Source organism: Mesoplodon densirostris, chromosome 2 (genome assembly GCF_025265405.1).
Source record: "Mesoplodon densirostris isolate mMesDen1 chromosome 2, mMesDen1 primary haplotype, whole genome shotgun sequence".
NCBI lineage: Eukaryota > Metazoa > Chordata > Mammalia > Artiodactyla > Ziphiidae > Mesoplodon > Mesoplodon densirostris.
In genome coordinates, this window is record NC_082662.1 from 19612821 (window position 1) to 19631476 (window position 18656).

General features: G+C 43.5%; 2 protein-coding genes across 2 annotated transcripts in view; one reads left to right on the forward strand and one right to left on the reverse strand.

The window, feature by feature from the left end:
- The window catches only part of CNR2 (cannabinoid receptor 2), a 49562-nt gene extending 35801 nt beyond the window's left edge, over positions 1–13761 (reverse strand). Inside the window, exon 1 of the mRNA XM_060080821.1 lies at positions 13596–13761. Coding sequence (XP_059936804.1) covers positions 13596–13607 — 12 coding nt within the window. The 5' untranslated portion in view covers positions 13608–13761. The remainder of the gene's footprint in view (positions 1–13595) is intronic.
- PNRC2 (proline rich nuclear receptor coactivator 2) lies at positions 13585–17255 on the forward strand. The gene is made up of 3 exons (XM_060080832.1): positions 13585–13779; positions 14666–14871; positions 15168–17255. The coding sequence occupies exon 3, from the start codon at positions 15186–15188 to the stop codon at positions 15603–15605; it is 420 nt and encodes a 139-aa protein (XP_059936815.1). The 5' UTR covers positions 13585–13779; positions 14666–14871; positions 15168–15185; the 3' UTR covers positions 15606–17255.
- Positions 17256–18656: the final 1401 nt, after the last annotated feature.

Here is an 18656-nt window from a genome sequence, read left to right on the forward strand (position 1 = left end):
TCTTTCTTTCTTCTCCTTCTGGTAGTCCAAGTAAGCATATCTTATAACTTTTGATATTCTCTCATTGTTCTTGGGTACTCTGATTTGCTTTTTTCTCTTTGCATTTTAATCCAGTTTAGCATTATGGTCTGAAAGCCAGAAACTTGTATTTATCCAAAGGTCCTTTCTATAAATCTCTATATTTCACTTATTTGTTCACTTGTCTGTTTCTCTTCCCTAAAATATAAACTCCACGAGGGCAGGGATCTATGTCTATGTTGGTCACTTCTACATCCCCAATGCCTAGAACGGTGTTTGGTACATACTAGGTGTTCAACTAATATTTATTGAATGAACAAATGAGTGAATGAAGTAGCTGAACCTCAGAAAGGTTAAATAAAATGACTTACCCAATGTTATCCAGCCAGCAAGGGGCAGAGCTGAAATTCAAACCCATGGAGTCAACCCACTTAACTTCTATGTCATAACTGTCTCTTTTAGTCAATGAATGTTTATAGAGATCCTAATTCCCATTGGGCCCTGTTCTAGGTGCTGGGGTTACAGCAGTAAACAAAACAAAGTCCTTGCCCTCATGGTGCTTGCATCCTAGTATCCTCCCATAAGAAAAGAGATGTAACTTTATAATATTGGGAAGGTGGATGCAAGGGCCGAGAGTTGAGTTGCAACTCCCAGTTGCATGCCCATGGTAGCCATGACTAGTCGATAGAGGCCCTTATTCCTGCTGAGCCCAGTGCTACTCACAATCCTCCACAATACAGCACTCGAGGCTGCCACTGTCCACTGGAGTTGGCACTGAAATAAACCTTATTTGCCATGTGTGAATAGGTGAATCAATAAGGGCATGAATCCCAATCATGCACTGTGCAGCCAGAACCTCTGGAACCACAAATGTAAGGCCCATGGCTGGCCCAGGACTTGGGGTTTCTTCCCACTGGTCCCAGGCAGTGTCTTCCTCACTCCTCTTCCCAGCCACTGACCTAGGCTGGGGGGATGGAGGACAAGGAGACTCACCAAGGTGCAGATCAGATCGAAAGGCCCTACAGGTGACCAGGTTGTGTTGAAGCTGGGAGCGTAGCCTGGTGTAAGGAATGGGCATAGGCTCTGGAATGGGCAGTTATGGGTTAAAATCACTGCTTCTCCATTATTTGTGTGGCCTCGGGCAAATCACTGCACCATTCTGAGCTTTAGTTTCCTCACTTGTTAAATGGGATAATGCACTGGCTTCAAAGGGCTGACATGAAGATTAGACGAAATAATCTATATAAAGGGACCGGCTTAGTGCTTGACACATAGTAGGCACTCAACAAATGTTTGATGAGTGAACAAATGACTTCATGAGTGAATGAATGCACAAGTGTTCTAGCATGGAAGGTGGACACAAAAGCAAGACTGGCAGACTGCATTATCCAGAGACGACCTAAACAAAGTCTCCCATCTGTATGACTTCTCCCATTGAGAGGTGAGGTTTATGTCACCTCCTCTTGAAATTAGGAGGACTTTTGTGATTATTTTAACTGAAAGAGTATTCCAGAAGTGATGCTATGTGACTTGCAAGGCTGGGAACCCTCGCTCTTGAAAACTTCAGTTACCATGTAAAGGATCTGACAGCCCTGAGGTTGCCATGCTGTGTGGAAGCCCAAACTCGCCCATGTGGAGAGACCACAAGGAGAGGCTGTGAGAGACCACGAAGACAGAGAGATGCCCAGTAGGCTTCATCCACCATCTGCCACCAGCAACCACATGGGAGACCGAAGTCAATCTGCCCAGCCGATCCTTCCTGTATGCTGGACCCACAGAAACTTGGAGAGATAATAAAACCATTGCTGTTGCTTTAAACCATTAAGCTTTGGGGTGACTTATTAGGCAACAATAGTAACTAGAACCGTAGGTAACCCAAATACCCTCCAATGAGTGCTATAATAGAAGTGTGCACTGTGTATTTGAAAACACAGAGGAGGGAGCTATGAAAAGTAATTGAATGTACGACGTGAAGAAAGAAATTACACTAATACTTCTAAGAGGATACACTGTCAAACTGAGTTGTTGTTGGAAGAAATCTTTATTTTTTATTTTATTGAAGTATAGTTGGTTTACAATGTTGTGTTAGTTTCAAGTGTACAGCCAAGTGATAGATAGATAGATAGATATAGATATACATATATTCTTTTACAGATTCTTTTCCCTTATAGGTGCTTACAAAATATTGAGTACAGTTCCCTGTGCTATAGAGTAGGTCCTTTTTGGTTATCTATTTTATCTATAGTGGTGTGTATATGTTAATTCCAACCTCCTAACTGATCCCTCCTCCACCCCTTTCCCCTTTGGTAGCCATAAATTTGTTTTCTATGTCTGTGGGTCTATTTCTGTTTTGTAAATAAGTTCATTTGTATCTTTTTTTTTTTTTTAGATTCCACATGTAAGTGATATCATATCATATTTGTCTTTCTCTGTCTGGCTTACTTCACTTAGTATGATAATCTCTAGGTCCATCCATGTTGCCACAAATGGCATTATTTCACTATTTTTAATGACTGAGTAGTATTCCATTGCATATATGTACCACATCTTCTTTATCCATTCATCTCTTGGTGGACATGTAGGTTGCTTCCATGTCTTGGCTATTGTAAATAGTGCTGATGTGAACATTGAGGTGCATGTATCTTTTGGAATTTATCTTTAGATGAAGGTTTTCGTATATGGGAACTCAAGGACAATCTCCATTCCACGCTGTCTTAGGAAACCTCCCTGGATTTCCATTGCTCACCCCCCCAACCCCTTTTCCCAGACCCGGGGTCAAGTTCTGAACTCCCATAGCTTTCAGGCTGCTGAACAACAGAAAGAGCATTGGACTTGGTGTGAGAATTCTTGGGTTCAAGCCCTGGTCCACTGGCTACTAGCTGAATGATTCTGGGCAAGTCAGTTTGCCCAAGTCAGCTAAACCTCAGGCTCCTCATTTATGGAAGGGAAATGCTGTAACTGCTAATGTTATTAAATGCTCTATACCTCCTGGGCTTTGAGCCCTTTAAACACACCACTTCCCTTAATCCTCACAATCACCCAGTGAGATATAGATTATCATCTCCATTTTCCCAATGAGGAACCTGACCGAGAGACATTAAGTTACTTGCCCAAGGCTGTGCATCATTTGAGTGGCAGGGCTGGGATTCAAAACCAGGCTGTCCAGCTCCAGAGCTTGTGCTCTTAACATTGTGTTGACCCAGTGGGGTGGGGTGGACCTCAAGGAAAGCTTGTGAAAGTAAGTGAAAGGACTTCTCTAAATGAAAGTAGTGCTGTGGGCAAAACGTGAAGAAACTTATTTATAGTTCTTTGTGGCTCTTTCAGAGCACTTGGCTTGCTCTGCTGTACAGTGTACACAGTTGCTCTCATTTCTGACTCCTGTTGTCAAAATGCCTTAAAGGCAAGATCCATGTCTCATTCATCACTGCACCCGCAAAGGATCCAATCCAGCTCCGAGGACTGAATTGGAGCTCAGGAAAAAAGAGTGATGGAGTGGATTCCTTGTTTAAGCTGAAGGGCTAAGGCAATTATATCTGCTCATTACAGTGTAATGAAAACAAGAACACCTTTCAAAAACACATTAAAAAAATTTTTTTCAGTGTTCCTGAAACACTTCTAAACCACGCTTTCTATCCTGGGCTTTAAAACTCAACGTATCATTTTCTTGCTGAGAGTTTGCAGATGCCATCTCAACAGAAGGGGAAGAAAGAGAAGCAGAGAGTCTTTATGGCTTCAGCAGACTTTCCTGGACACATTCCTCAGGGTAGGAAGAGGACCTTCCGTTCATAAGCAGCAGAATCTGAATGGGGAGGAGGTGGGGGAGAAGTTATTTGAACGCAGAACTCTCTCAGGCCCAGAGGTTCTGTGGAAACCTGTTTTTCCAAAGTTCTCTTGTGTGTGACCTGATCCAGAAACTCTGGGGAAGTTCGAGAGATTTGATGTTATGAGCTGCCCATGAAGTTAGGTCCAAAAGCTTCCCTCAAGCTGAGGTTCTTCTTATAGAAGTCGTGAGAACTGGGACGACCTGGTGGCTCAGTGGATAAGACTCTGCGCTCCCAATGCAGGGGGGCCTGGTTTGATCCCTGGTCAGGGAACTAGATCCCACATGCATGCCACAACTAAGAGTTCCCATGCCACAACTAAGGAGCCTGCCTTCTGCAACTAAGATGTGGTGCAACCAAATAAATAAATAAATATTTAAAAAAAGAGGGCTTCCCTGGTGGCTCAGTGGTTAAGAATCTGCCTGCCAATGCAGGGGACATGGGTTCGAGCCCTGGTCCGGGAAGATCACACATGCCGTGGAGCAACTAAGCCCGTGCGCCACAACTGCTGAGCCTGTGCTATAGAGCCCGCAAGCCACAACTACTGAGCCTGCGTGCCTAGAGCCTGTGCTCTGCAACAAGAGGAGCCACCACAATAGGCCTGTGCATGGCAACAAAGAGTGGCCCCTACTCGCCACAACTAGAGAAAGCCCGTGCACAGCAACGAAGACCCAACGCAGCCAAAAAAATAAATAAAAAATAATTTTAAAAAAATGTTAAAAAAAAAGAAGAAGAAAAGAAGAAGTCTGGAGAGCCTATACCATTTCCAGTGTAGCAAGAAGGGAAATTCTTCAACATGTTTGTGTTAGTGGGCTTGTCACTCATTTTCCACAGTGAGTAGCAAACTTCCTTAACAAGTTGACATTGAACTAAAATAGGATTCATTTGACTAGTGCTAAATGCAGGTGAAAGAGCTCATTCTTCTGCTCATGAACAGTCATCTGAGACTTTTGGCAATTGTAAATTTAAGCTCTAAATTATAACCGATAACGTTTTACAATCACCTGAGCTATTGAAACAGCCAAGTGTGCATGGATAGTACGACAGCTAAAAACAACAGCTTTGGAATCAGACAGGCTGGGTTTGAATCTCAATCCCATCATTTTGTAGCTGTGGGGCCATAGGTAAACAGTTTAATCTGTTTAAACCTCAATGCCTTCTGGTACAAACTAGGTCTAATTATAGTTAAAGATTTCCAGGGTTATTGTCAAGATTAAATGAGTATATGTACATGTATGTGGCTTAGTATATTAAATCCTCAGTAAATGTTAGCTCTTCTGGTAGGCAGCCCCTAAAATGGCTCCCAGTAACCCCTGCGTCCTGGTACAGTCAGCCCTCTGTATCCATGGGTTCTGCATCCCTGGATTCAGCCAACCACAGATTGAAAATATTCCAGGGGGAAAAAATTCCAGAAAGTTTCAAAAAGGAAAACTTAAATTTGCCACAAGCAGACAGCTATTTACATAGCATTTACATTGTGTTTACAACTATTTACATAATATTTACATTGTATTAGGTGTTATAAGTAATCTAGAGGTGATTTAAAGTATATGGGAGGGTGTGCCTCGGTTATAAGCAACTACTATGCCATTTTATACAAGGAAGTTGAACATCCACAGATTTTGGTATCTGAGGGGGTCCTGGGACCAAACCCCTGCATATACTGAGAGACAATTGTATTTACATCCTTTCCTCCTTTTGACTGTGGGCTGGACTCAGTGACTAGCTTCCAATAAACAGAATATAGCAAAAGTGGTGAGATGTTAGGGACCCTGAGTAGCCAAAACAATCCTGAAAATGGAAGAACAAAGTTGGATATCTCACACTTTCTGATTTCAATACTTACTACAAAGCTACAGTAATCAAAACAATGCGAAACTGGCATAAACATAGACACACAGATCCATGGAATAGAATAGAGAGCCTAGAAATAAACCCTCACATATATGGTCACATGATTTCCAACAGGGGTGCCAAGACCATTCAGTGGAGAGAGGACAGTCTTTTCAACAAATGTGCTAGGAAAACTGAATATCCACAAGCAAAAGTATGAGGTTGGGGCTTCCCTGGTGGCGCAGTGGTTGAGAGTCTGCCTGCTGATGCAGGGGACACGGGTTCGTGCCCCGGTCCGGGAAGATCCCACATGCCACAGAGCAGCTGGGCCTGTGAGCCATGGCCACTGAGCCTGCGTGTCTGGAGCCTGTGCTCCGCAACGGGAGAGGCCACAACAGTGAGAGGCCCACATACCGCAAAAAAAAAAAAAAAAAAAAAAAGTGAAAAATAAAGTCAGATAACAAAAGAACACATGCCATTTATTACTATTCTTATAACAAGAAAAAAAAAAAGCTCAATAACAGAGGGCTTTCTATGTGCCAGGCATTGTTCTAAGTACTCCAAGGATGTTGACTTAGTTAATTCCCTACACTAACTATTAGGTATTGTATTATCCCCATTTTACAGATGAGGAAATTAAAGCACAGAGAGGTTAAAAATCCTGCCAAGGTCATATGCCAGTAAGTCACAGAGCTGAGATTTGACTCTGGACAGGCTTTGGAGTCTGTGCTCTTACCACTCCATACTGCTTCTCAGTATAGAAAAAAGGCTGGAAGGACGTCCTCTGAAAGCCTTATCTCTGTGCTTATCTGGAAGGTAAGACGTTTTATTTTATTTTTTCGTTTATCTGCCTTTTCTACAGTTAACACACGTTACTTATGTAACAAGATAAACTCCAATAAAAATGTTTAAGAGAAAAGATCTTTGTTGCTGACTTGAAAAAGTCTCTCTGAGCCTTAGTTTCTTCATCTGTAGAATGGTAATAACACCTCTCCTGTAGAGCTAATGCCAAGATTGTAATAATGCTTGTGAAAGCACTCTGATAGTGTAGATTTGGAAAGTGTTAAAAGTGCTACGTGGGGCTTCCCTGGTGGCGCAGTGGTTGAGAGTCTGCCTGCCAATGCAGGGAACACAGGTTCCATCCCTGGTCCAGGAAGATCCCACATGCCACAAAACAACTAAGCCCGTGAGCCACAACTACTGAGCCCGCGTGTCACAACTACTGAAGCCCACGCGCCTAGAGCCCATGCTCCGCAACAAGAGAAGCCACTGCAATGAGAAGCCCGTGCACCGCAACAAAGAGTAGCCCCTGCTCACTGCAACTAGAGAAAGCCCGCACTTAGCAATGAAGACCCAACACAGACAAAAATTTTTTAAATTAAAAAAAACAAGCGCTAGGTGCTACAGTACAAAGCAACACAAAGTAGAAAGTGACAAGGCAAGATATCTGCAGGAATTCAGAGATTGTCAAGCTGAGCAGACATGATGTGAGAGTTTGAGGGGGCTCATATCTCATCTGATTCTCTTTAGCGACTCCAACGACTTCTGAGCTGAGGACTGTGTGCCTCTTCCTCATGCCCTGGGTGTGACTAGTTGGGAGACAGGTATGGTCATGACCTTATATATTCCGTAAGTTGTTACGGAAAAACCTGAATGAACTTTTTGGCTAACCCAATATAAGTAGATGGCTCTCATCTCCCACTATATTTTTTCGGTGAGTGTCCCAGATTTCCTCTTATTATCAATCCAGTTGCACGTCTGAGCCTGTTTTGGTTGTTCTTCTAAACATTGCTTCCCATCTCGCTGTTCACACAGCTTCTGACCTGAAGGACTGGGAGCTCAGCCCCTGCAGTGGGCCAAGGAATGGACAGCTTGGCTCAATGGACTAGCAGGGAGCTTGCTGGTAGAGCCTGGAGTCCACTTGTGAGACACACACTTTATGAAGTTAATCTAAGTACCTCTGGGTGTTCAGGAGCTAGTTTCTCACTTTTTCCAATTGTTTGTGTGATCACCACCTTTGAGGATTATGGAGGACAAAGGGGCTTCACACATACATCCTTCACACATACATCCCCATGCTAGGGGATTGCCCTTAGAAAAACTTAGAGCAGGAGCTGTCAACCAGAGTGAGACACTGGAATCAGATGCACGGTAGGCAAAACTTTACCTGCACTTTCGTAAGCTCTTCAGCTGGACCTGAGAATTAAACTGATGTAAAGCAGACTAACAAGGTAGAAACATTCAAGTCTATTTAATATGTTTTATGTGATGCGGAGCCTTCATGGGGAAATGAAGACCCCAAGAAGTGGTAAATCCTAAATGCTTTTCTACTAGATTGAACAAAGGCAGGCAACTGTGGAAAAGTAACTAAAATATATGGAGAGTCTAAAAGAAGGTAAGAGTTGTTACTGAATTTGGTCCCACTCTTCACTGCCTACAAAATCAATACTCTATCAGTGTTGATAGAAAGGAAAGTTGTCTTTAAACCGAATGCCGGCAACCTGGGGAGAAGGTGGACTCAGCATCCTCCAAAACCACATCTGAAGTTTCTGCTCGGCCATGAAAGTTTTTAAAAGGAAACAGGGAAGTAATGTTAGTTAACCACTGAGATTGGGGGCCAGAGCCGTCCCCATACACCCCTGTGCAGGCTTGTCACTCCTCCTGATCTTTATCTCTTTATTTAGAAATAAGCCAAAGGCCAAATGAATTTTAAGTAAAATAAGCCCTTGGGGACTCATGATCTTTATTTAGATGCTATTTTGTTCATACAGTTTGTTTAAGAGATTACTGAAGGGGAAGCTAGGAAAGAGATCTGATCATCTGTTATTCTTATTTTTCTTATTCTTCATTTCTACTTCACTCATGATGGAAAGAACCAACAAGCTAGGCAAATTATTGTGTGATCAAAAGATTTAAAAGGGGTACTAGGGCCGGAGATGAGTAGAGCATGGGGATGCCTGGTTTAAGATTAGTGTCAAGATAAAGGGGTGCCTCCTGCAGAGAGCTCCTTCCTGCAAAGAGCTTTTTTTCTGCCAAAAGCTGCTCACAAATCCCCGCTTGTCAGAACATTATTCCATCTCTATGGGATCGTGGGTGAAAGTCCATCTTCTGTAACTTCTTCATGCTGACATAGGGCACTGTATTCTTAGAGTGGAAGATGTCGACACGGGTATGTAGCATCTCCCTGCTGACAGCTGTCTCGCCCCTTTACATATATGGGCAGAACAAGCTATAATTATTTTGATGCCCACAAAGACACAGATTATTATGAGCAGTAGTGTTAATCCCATTCTCTTAAGGCCAGTTCTTGGAGCTGTGCTAGCCATAGTTTCACTACTGCTCAAGATGGAGCAGTTTATATGTCACAGCTGCAGTCTGGTCATCATGCAGTTAGCTTTTTCCCTCTGGTGGCAGTTACAGTATCTGTAAAACAACTCAGGAAGGTGCATCAGACACTGAGTCTGTGACTCTATTGTCCTAATCATTAGCTGCTTCAGCCTGCTCTTTTGTGACTCAGGGAGGTCTGGGAGACTTCAGCTTTTCTATAAACAAGAAGCAGGAGATGTGAATGGGCCTTTGTATCAATACTTGGGGAGGGGGGGTGGGTGGCCCACAGGGGTCTGCTTGGTTCCAGACTTACTCTGACAAGGTCTGTTTGCACAGAATTCTCTTGGCCTTGACACCCTCCCCACCCCTCCCCACCCATCTCTGGTGATAAGAACATTTCTTTCCTCTTGGTATAGGAAGGGTATCTTTTTTTTTTTTCCTGGCTGTGTTGGGTCTTTGTTGCTGCGCGTGGGCTTTCTCTAGTTGCGGTGAGCGGGGGCTACTCTTCGTTGCAGTGCGCGGGCATCTCATTGCGGTGGCTTCTCTTGTTGCGGAGCATGGGCTCTAGGCGCGTGGGCTCAGGTAGTTGTGGCTCGCAGGCTCTAGAACTCAGGCTCAGTAGTTGTGGCCCACAGGCTTAGTTGCTCACCGGCATGTGGGATCTTCCCAGACCAGGGACTGAACCTGTGTCCCCTGCATTGGCAGGTGGATTCTTTTTTTTTTTTTTTTGCGGTACGCGGGCCTCTCCCATTGCGGAGCACAGGCTCCGGACACGCAGGCTCAGCGGCCATGGCTCACGGGCCCAGCCGCTCCGCGGCATGTGGGATCTTCCCGGACCGGGGCACGAACCCGTGTCCCCTGCATCGGCAGGCGGACTCTCAACCACTGGCCACCAGGGAAGCCCAGGAAGGGCATCTTTCACAAGGGCGTTTTCTCCTGCTTTCAGGAAGAAAAGGGGAGGAGGGTCAGAGCACCCTTCCTGCACCTGCTGTTTTTCAAGTGCCTTTAGCTCAAAATAATCATTATGCCAAAGTGGCATATTTAGGAGTGGCATATTCTGCCAGCCTTCAGCTGGAACTGGAACACCCAAGCACCCATCCTCAAAGATTCTGATCCTGGCCTGGGGGTCCAGGCAGCAGAACCCTTTAAAGGTACTGAAGATTGAGAATCGCCGGGTCAGAGTCAGAGGAAGTGTGGGAGTTTCACACTGACTTCCTGTGCCCCATTTAGTAATTAGACCGAAATGGCTGTAATGGCTGAGGACTGATTTGCAACCGCTCTGGAATGTGTGAGCAACTGGGGAGCGTGCAGCAGCTGCTTCCCCAGGAAACAAAACCACTGTGCGTGTGTTTTGATACCAGTTTGGCAACAAGATAAGAGTCCTAACACACATCAAAACATCAGGCAGGTTGTCCGTCCACTTTACTCTTGGCAGGTGCCAAGAACTTGCTTGCCCTAAATGAAATAAGCCATTAGCTGACAGACCTGCAAGCATTCAAAGCTGTCCTCTGAATTCATAGATGAGCTTGAGGAAGAAACAGAACCAAACTGGCTTGTTTTGTGATAGACACCCTGGCGGGGTAAGTGATCCAGCCCGAAAGCCAGTCAGTTCAACTAGAGACTTGTTCCAAATATCTGGCAAACTCGAGTGTTTGTCTCACTTGCTCTGGCCCTTGTGGGGTCTGAATAGAATAAGCATCAGCCTGCACCTTGCCAGTACTCCAAAGCTGGACTTTCAGAAATGTCTTTTGCCTCACTTCTACTTACAGATTAGGTAGGTAATGTTGATTTTTAGCTCCCACGGATACATAATTCAAAACAGATTCTCGGGGGAAAGGATTTCAGCGAGTGTGGAAAGCCTCTCCTTTTACCTTCCATTCTACAGGGTCTGAGCACAAGGTCTGGAAGCTGCACTCCTTCTCAGTGTTAGCAGGTTGATTTTTGTGTTTGCATACAGTTAGGACTACCTGTCCTTGACTCTCTGGGGAAGAACTGAGGAAATGAATCTCCTCAGTCACCAGCTTCCCTCTCTGAAAAGTGGTAAAGGGAAAAGCTTTTTGAGTTTTTTAGGGCTGGGATGGAGCCTCATTCACTGTTGTATTCCCAGGTCTTGGCGGAGTGCCTGCCTGAAAGAAGGCACCAGGTAAATCTTTGTTAAATAAATGCTTGGTATTAAACACCCACGCATTTATTATGCATTTGGTGCCCAGTATTGGTGGCTGATCGACATCCTGAGAGCTGTTTGTTTATATCAACATTTTCCTATTTGATCTGAGAATCACTAATTGGATCGTGTTGGTGGAACCGACTTTAAAGCCCAGCCTGGGACAGGCAGAGGCTGTATCAGATGTCCTGAAAAGGATGTGATTTTTAACTCCTGCTCTCCAGTTCTGAGCTGTTGTGGGTACTTGGTAAATATTAATGAAGGATGAGACTGGAGCTATATTGGGAGGCTCCTGGGAGTCTGGGACATGGTAAAGGCTTTAACGGCCGTCTTTGGCGCGCAGCCTGACTCTGACCTTCTGGCAGAGAAGCTGGCTCAGCCAGACGGCAAGATGGAGGCTTCACCCTGCCCAAGCTTCCCCAGCACCCCAGTCAGCAGCCAGTCAGTGTCTGCTCTGGGCAAAGCACATTTTGGGCCCTGGGGAGGACACAGAGGTGACACGGATGCTGCAGGGAACACAGGGTGGGCTCTGGAGCCTTAGTGTGTGGCTTTCAGCTTTAAACTGAGCCTCAGATTTTGGATCTGTACAGTGGAGATCAAAATAGCACCTACTCCACAATTTGTGAAAATTAAATGAAATGATGTAAGCAAAACAATTTACCACAGGGCAGAGGGAGGCGGAGTAAGTATCCAATACAGTACATCGTGTGTGTGTTTACAAGCATCCAATACATTACCCGTATGTTTATACAGGTAAGATCCGGAAGGTGATTTAATTTTGTAATACAATTTGGGGCCAATGCAGTGTTTGTTGTTGTTGTTGTTTTAAAGTAACACAATCAGATCCATGAGGGTAGAAAGGAGGGTGAGGCAGGAGTATAGGAGGGATGAATTTGAAAGATATTTGGATGATGATAATAAAAAAGAATTAGAAAAGAGAAGTGCTCAGACTGAAACCAGACTGTTCATTTTACAAAGCACTATATTAAAAAATATATTGTAAGGGTCTTTTAAGTCAAAGTCTTGAATCCATTAAATACAGCCTGGCTGTAATCTGGCTGGATGTCTAAGCCAACTTCTTGAATTTTTAGGAAATAGACTTACACTTTCAGTAAGGTCGCTTACTATGTACATCCTACTTGACTATAATGATTAGCAGCTGAAAGTCCCATGCTCAAAAATATCTTTTCTATTCTACACATTTCACCTAATTAATTTGATTAACAAACTCCTCTTTTAAATTGGTTTTCTTAAGAAACTTAATTAAGGTCCATGGCTACAAGAACATAGGGGTGGGGGATGATGGTAGCAGAAAAACTGAAGATTAAAAAACGAATTATGCGGGACTTATGAAAAGTACATATAAATCCTGTAACAAATAAAAAGTACATATAAATCCTGTAACAAAAATGCGTACATGTTCATAGAAATTGGTGTTCTTTAAAACACAGACTCTGGGTTGCTATCCATTTACTCCAAAGAAGTTGCCCTTTTCCTTTTCCCTGCACCTTGGTCGCATAATCAACTGAACTCTACCTTTTCTCCCCGCTTTCACTTACAAACTGGGCAGAAAGGGGAATAAGGGAGCCCCATTCTCGCAACAGATGTTTCTTGTGCGCTTACAGTGTGCTCTGCGCTCGGAGAAAGAGGTGTGTGTGTGGAGATGGGCAGACACGTAGCCACCACACCGTGTGACTGAAGTTCAGGGCCAGTGGGACACAAAAGAGGAACTGATTAACTTGATCCGCACCTGTGTCGGAAACGCCTTCACAAGGGAGGCAACTACTCAAGAATTTCGAGGCTGCGGGCAGGGAGGACAAGAGGGAACCGCAGGGGAACCGCAAGCTGGAGAGCTGCAAAGAAGTCCCCGTGGCCGGGGAACAGAGTGACAGGAGTGTCAGGACTAAGTGGCCAGGGGCCAGCTTCAGAAATCAACTTGGTGGAGTACCTTCCATCAGTAAGAGATCGGGTACACGGCTCGGTGAACTTAACTCGGGAACTCAAAGCCCCTTCGCTGACTCCCCACGGCGGGGAACTATCGGGTTCCAAGGGCCGCGGGCCCCGCGAGCCGGGTAGCCCGGGTGAAAGCCGCTGCCCGGGCGGGCGGCTGACGCCCCTTCCCCGGCGCGCCGGGCTCGGGCCCCGGAGTCGCCACGAGGGGGTGGCGTTGGCCGTATTCTGAAGTGCCGGGCGAGGACGGACGGGTACCTCCGGGAGAGGCCGGTGTCACCCGGTAGCCGGCCGGTGCCGCGGCGGTCGTTCCCGACATGCTCTTCTCGGGGAGGATTTCAAACCCTCGGCCGCGACCACCTCCCCTCCCCCGGCCCCGTCGGGCCCCAGCAACAGGCGGCGGCCCGCGTATCATTGGCCGGGCCGCGCAAAAGCGTGTTTTGATTGGCCGCCGCGCCCCCCGGCCCCGCTCTAGCGCTCACCGCCGCCTCCATTTTGTCGGTAGAGGCAGAAGGGAAGGTCGGTCGGGACGCTGAGGTGGCCTGCAGCTGTCTCGTCGGTGCTCGTGGGCTTCGCTCGTTCCGTGCCTCGTCTCTCCCTGGAAGGGGAGGGGGGCTTCGACGCCGAGCAGGAGCCGCCGCCGCCGTAGTCCCGGGTTCGAAGTCGGTGAGTGGCGGCGGCGCGGCGGGTGCGGCCATGTTGGCGGCCGCGCTCCCCATTGTTGGGAGAAGGAGATGAGGTCCGAGGCCGGGCGGGCGCGAGCGGCCCGGAGGAGCGGGTTCCCGGGCCGGGCTCGAGGAACGCTGAGCCGCTCGGAAGCCCAGCGCCGTCGGCAGAACCGAACTTTCCGGGCTCGCGTTCGGAATGACTCACGATCCGGGAACTAATTTCTTTAGGGCTGTTAACATAGTCTGGAGGGGCCTCTCACCTTTTCGAAAAGAGGGCTTCTTATTTGTTCGATAACTTGGTTTCTTGGAATATCAGATGAAATCTCGAATGTTTAATGTTCACGATAGGGAGGCATTTTTTTTTGTATTTAAGAACTGACTTCGCTTGTTACGGCTTGTGAAACTTATTTTAAGACGGGGAGGAGTCAAGAGTTCATAACCAAAGGAAGAGCTGCATGACGTAGACACGTTGGGAGAGGAGGCTTTGTGAAAATAGATATGTGATGTGTCCAAGGGAAATTCTGGTGGAACTTTCAAAACATGGTCTTTAGGAAAGATTTTAAGCCCATTTCTTGGCATGGCTGTAAAGGTTAATGCCTCCGTGGTTTAACATTTTGGTCACAAAATCCGTGTGAGAATCTGAAAGGTTCCTAGGAAGAAGATGCAACTTGTTGCGGGATTTGGCGGACACCCCTCCCCAGATTCCTCAGGGTTTCCTGGCTCTTGAGGGTTTTTAAATGATGACAGTTACAAGGTCAAAGCCATCTTTAGAGACTTTATTTTCTGCCTTTTAGTTCAGGAAGTAGTCACTCTATTTCTGTAGTAAATATCAACGATCACTTTCTCCTGTGTTTTTGAATTGAAATAAATATTTGCTTTTCTAGCTAAGACTTCTCTCAAACTTGTGTGCTGAGGAGACTCAGATGTTGGCCTCAGCTCCTAGGCTGAACCCAGCAGATCGGCCCATGAAAACTTCTGTATTGAGACAAAGGAAAGGATCTATCAGAAAGCAACATCTATTATCCTGGGCGTGGCAGCAAGGAAGAGGACAGGTGGTGGAAATCCTGCAATCTGAAAAGCAGACTGAAAGGTATCAAAAACTTCCCGTTGTAATGGGGCATTTTATGATGGACTCATCCTAAACTGTTTTTATTTTTAAATAGAGGATTATTCAGATTTGTGGATAAGCTCACTGTTCTTAGGAAGGTAATAAAGTGCATGTAATGAAGTGTGAACAGTATAGTGAAGTTAAAGCAGCTGAATAGTACGTATTTGAGTCTTACCCAAGATTTCTGGAGTTACAAATTGGAGCTATTGAAGTTTCTTAAAGTTTTGAACTATTTGAAGTGGAACTCTACTCAATATTTTGTTTGCATTCACTTACAGGTGACAAAGAAGCTGAAGATGGGTGGTGGAGAGAGGTATAACATTCCAGCCCCTCAGTCTAGAAATGTTAGTAAGAACCAACAACAGCTTAGTAGACAGAAGACCAAGGATCAGAATTCTCAGATGAAGATTGTTCATAAGAAAAAGGAAAGAGGACATACTTATAATTCATCAGCAGCTGCATGGCAGGCCATGCAAAGTGGGGGGAAGAACAAAAATTTTCCAAATAATCAAAACTGGAACTCTAGCTTATCAAGTCCCACCTTACTTTTTAAGTCTCAGAGTAATCAGAACTATGCTGGAGCCAAATTTAGTGAGCCGCCATCACCAAGTGTTCTTCCTAAACCACCAAGCCACTGGGTTCCTGTTTCCTTTAATCCTTCTGATAAAGAAATAATGACATTTCAACTTAAAACCTTACTTAAAGTACAGGTGTAAAATGAATTAATGTGTTTAAATTTAGTCATATTTAAGGATAATTGGCAATTGTCTCAGACCAAATTCACTAGGGAATTTAATCTGTAAAACTGCTAATTAATGTAGAAAATATAATCAGACTTAACTGTTTTGTGTGTTATGTGCACTGTGATGGTAGAATCAGTGCAACTTAAAATAACTAAATTATTGATAATTGTACTTCATATCAATACTAAGTGTTTTCAATTGAGTAACCATTCAAGTGAAACCAGTCAAGTTTAGATTTGGGGAATGGTAAAGGAATCAACTTTTTCTATTGCCTGTTGGGGGAAAATAGTAATTTAAGATTATCATTCATGGATCAGCAGATTGCCTTGTTGAGATCTGGTAAATGTGATTATAAGCATCCAGTTAAGACATACAGGGGTTGAAAACTAGTTGAATATTTGAAAGTTTAATGTCCTAGCAACACCTAAACCAGTTAATATGCCAACAATCTGATGCACTGCCAAAAGAAAATGTGAATTTTTTTTTAGAGTATAGTTGTATTTTAGTGAACTGTATGGTGGAGAATGCGGAAAGGGCACTAGGGGCTATAGAATGAAACAGTATACCCCACTGTCCCTGTTACTGACGTGCAGTGGATAGGTGTCTGCCAACAAATGCACCGAAACCATTTTTTATAGAAATAGTATTCGGTGTTCACCGAGTAGCTTTCAGAATACATTTTAGTATTATGGCACTGCACAAGCTATTCTGACAGTGATCTGGCTTCAAATCATCCCTGCAAAGCTTGTTTAAAGTTGGGAGCTGTATAATGTGAAAGTTTTATGTACCTAGGAAAGAGCCATGTAAATATATGTAATAAACTTGTAGCATATGTAAAGTTTTGTTGGCATTTATCCTACAAAAATAGAATATTTTAGTATGAATTTGCTGAATGTAAGACATGGACTCTTTTTATACTATGGCCTAATTTTAAAGGTCCAAAAATACCTTGTTTTTAAAGTTTGCCCTTGTGCTAAAGTGCCACTGTACGTATACTATATTTGATCTTGCTGTAAACTATATTTCAAAGTAAATCCTAGTGTAAGAAGTTTTATATAACTGAAAAGGTTTTAAGCTGCTAAAACACTTCCTATTTTTGAGAGTTGTGAAATGCAGTATGGGATTATTTTAATTTCTTAAGCCCAAAGATTAACTATTAAGAGGTTCCTCTTACAAGATTCATTTTGGCTTTCAACAATTTGTGTAACCTATGAGTATAGTGTACAATGCCAGTGTTGGTTTTTTTTTTTTTTTTTGGTCAACAGGTGCAACCCAGGGGACCACTCATTGCAAAAGATGCAATTTCTTGCCTAATACCATGATAACATGTTTTGCTTACCTTAAAGATAAGCGCTAATTATAACAGCCAACCCAATAGTAAATTAAAAGGAAAGTGTGTCGGGGGGTCTGTTTAGAATATGAGTGTAGGTGCCCTCTTTTCTCATTTGGCAGCTTTTTTGATACTTTTAAGCAGAATGGGTAAGTTGTATTTCTCCAGATAAATTCAGGTGAGATAATATTGCCCATATCAAGTAATGATATCCTAAAGACAAGTTTATATAATAGTACTTAATGTACATACAGGAATTTGAAGCATGAAATTAAAAAATAAAATTGCTTTTTCCCGTGTCTTGTTTTTATTGTATAAAAAATTGTTATGACTATGTAATATTATTAGAATGCACATAATTAATCCTACTGAAATAACAAATAGGACCGTTGGTTTTAAGAGGCAACCAATTTGCTAACTGATACAGACATTTGGATTAGCAGCTATACCGTTAAAAAGCAACTGTGGCTTCCTCCTCCCAGCAGGGCTAACAGTAAAAGGCCACAGAATATTACTTTGGAAACTTACATAAAGCTTCTGAATTCATCTCATACCAAATTGAGTAAAGCAGGTTTAATCGCCTGTCTCCCTCTTCTACACAAGAGTTCTTGTCAATTTGAGAAATTCTGCGAATTTTTTTTTCTATAAACAATTCTCACAAGGGGACCTTGGAGGAGAAAAGACACAAGAACTAAACTGGCTTTTTAATACGTTCCAAATGATAGGATAGCTTAAACTAGTTCAAGAAAAATATTTTAATTTCTACACTAAGCAAGCAGTGAATCCCAGGGCCAGGCTGTATTTTCTCATGCAAACTGCTGGAAGAAATTAATGATGAGTCTTTTCCTGTTTATTCCCAGTGTAATTTCTATTAACAGTGGCAAGAATTGCCCAGTTCTTTGCAGTACTGCACTGGAATCCCACTAGATTCAACAATTTTCATCCCAAGCATCTTTATGTTAGGTTTTGATGTATACATGTAAATACAGTATATACTAGATTTCTGGTTTGGGATTGACTCCAGTGGTAAAAGTGTTCAGAGAATTAAGAGCACATCAGCTTTAACTACAAAAATTTTTAATAGCTACGGTTAACTTAAAAAGTTAATAATCGTATTATATCTCATACCTTAGAAAGGTACTAATAAAGTTATGGTTAGCGTACAGGAAGTATGGTTGACATGAATTTCTCAAGTCGTACTTCTTTTAAGAACCAAAAAGTTGTTAAGAGCTCATCTACCCTGTAGGGCTGCAGTCAGCCACAGCATGAGCCTTGTCAGTGTCACAATTTAAAGTTGTATCTTTTTGATGGCAGCGTATATAGTACGATGGAATCTTGAGTCCATAACCTATCTTTACACTTAAGTTCTGGTAAATTCTCTTCATCCCAGAAGCACAAGGTGGAAAAAAACCTGAAGGAAAACACTAGTTTTCTAGTGTTTCTTTAATTGTCTCATAGGCAATTACTTCGTAAACCAAGTGGGATAGAGTACATCTCAAACCTCTTACACAAATGAGGAAAGCCTACCCAGCCACAAATCTGTCAGGCAGAGCTAAACCTAAAAAAAAAAAAAAAAAAAAAAAAAAAAAAATTCCAAGATTTTTTTGGATCCTAGACCAGTTTATTTCATTATCTAGCATTCAGAGATGTACTCTACAACAAACGACACAAAGAGGCCTTTTACTTCTTTACAA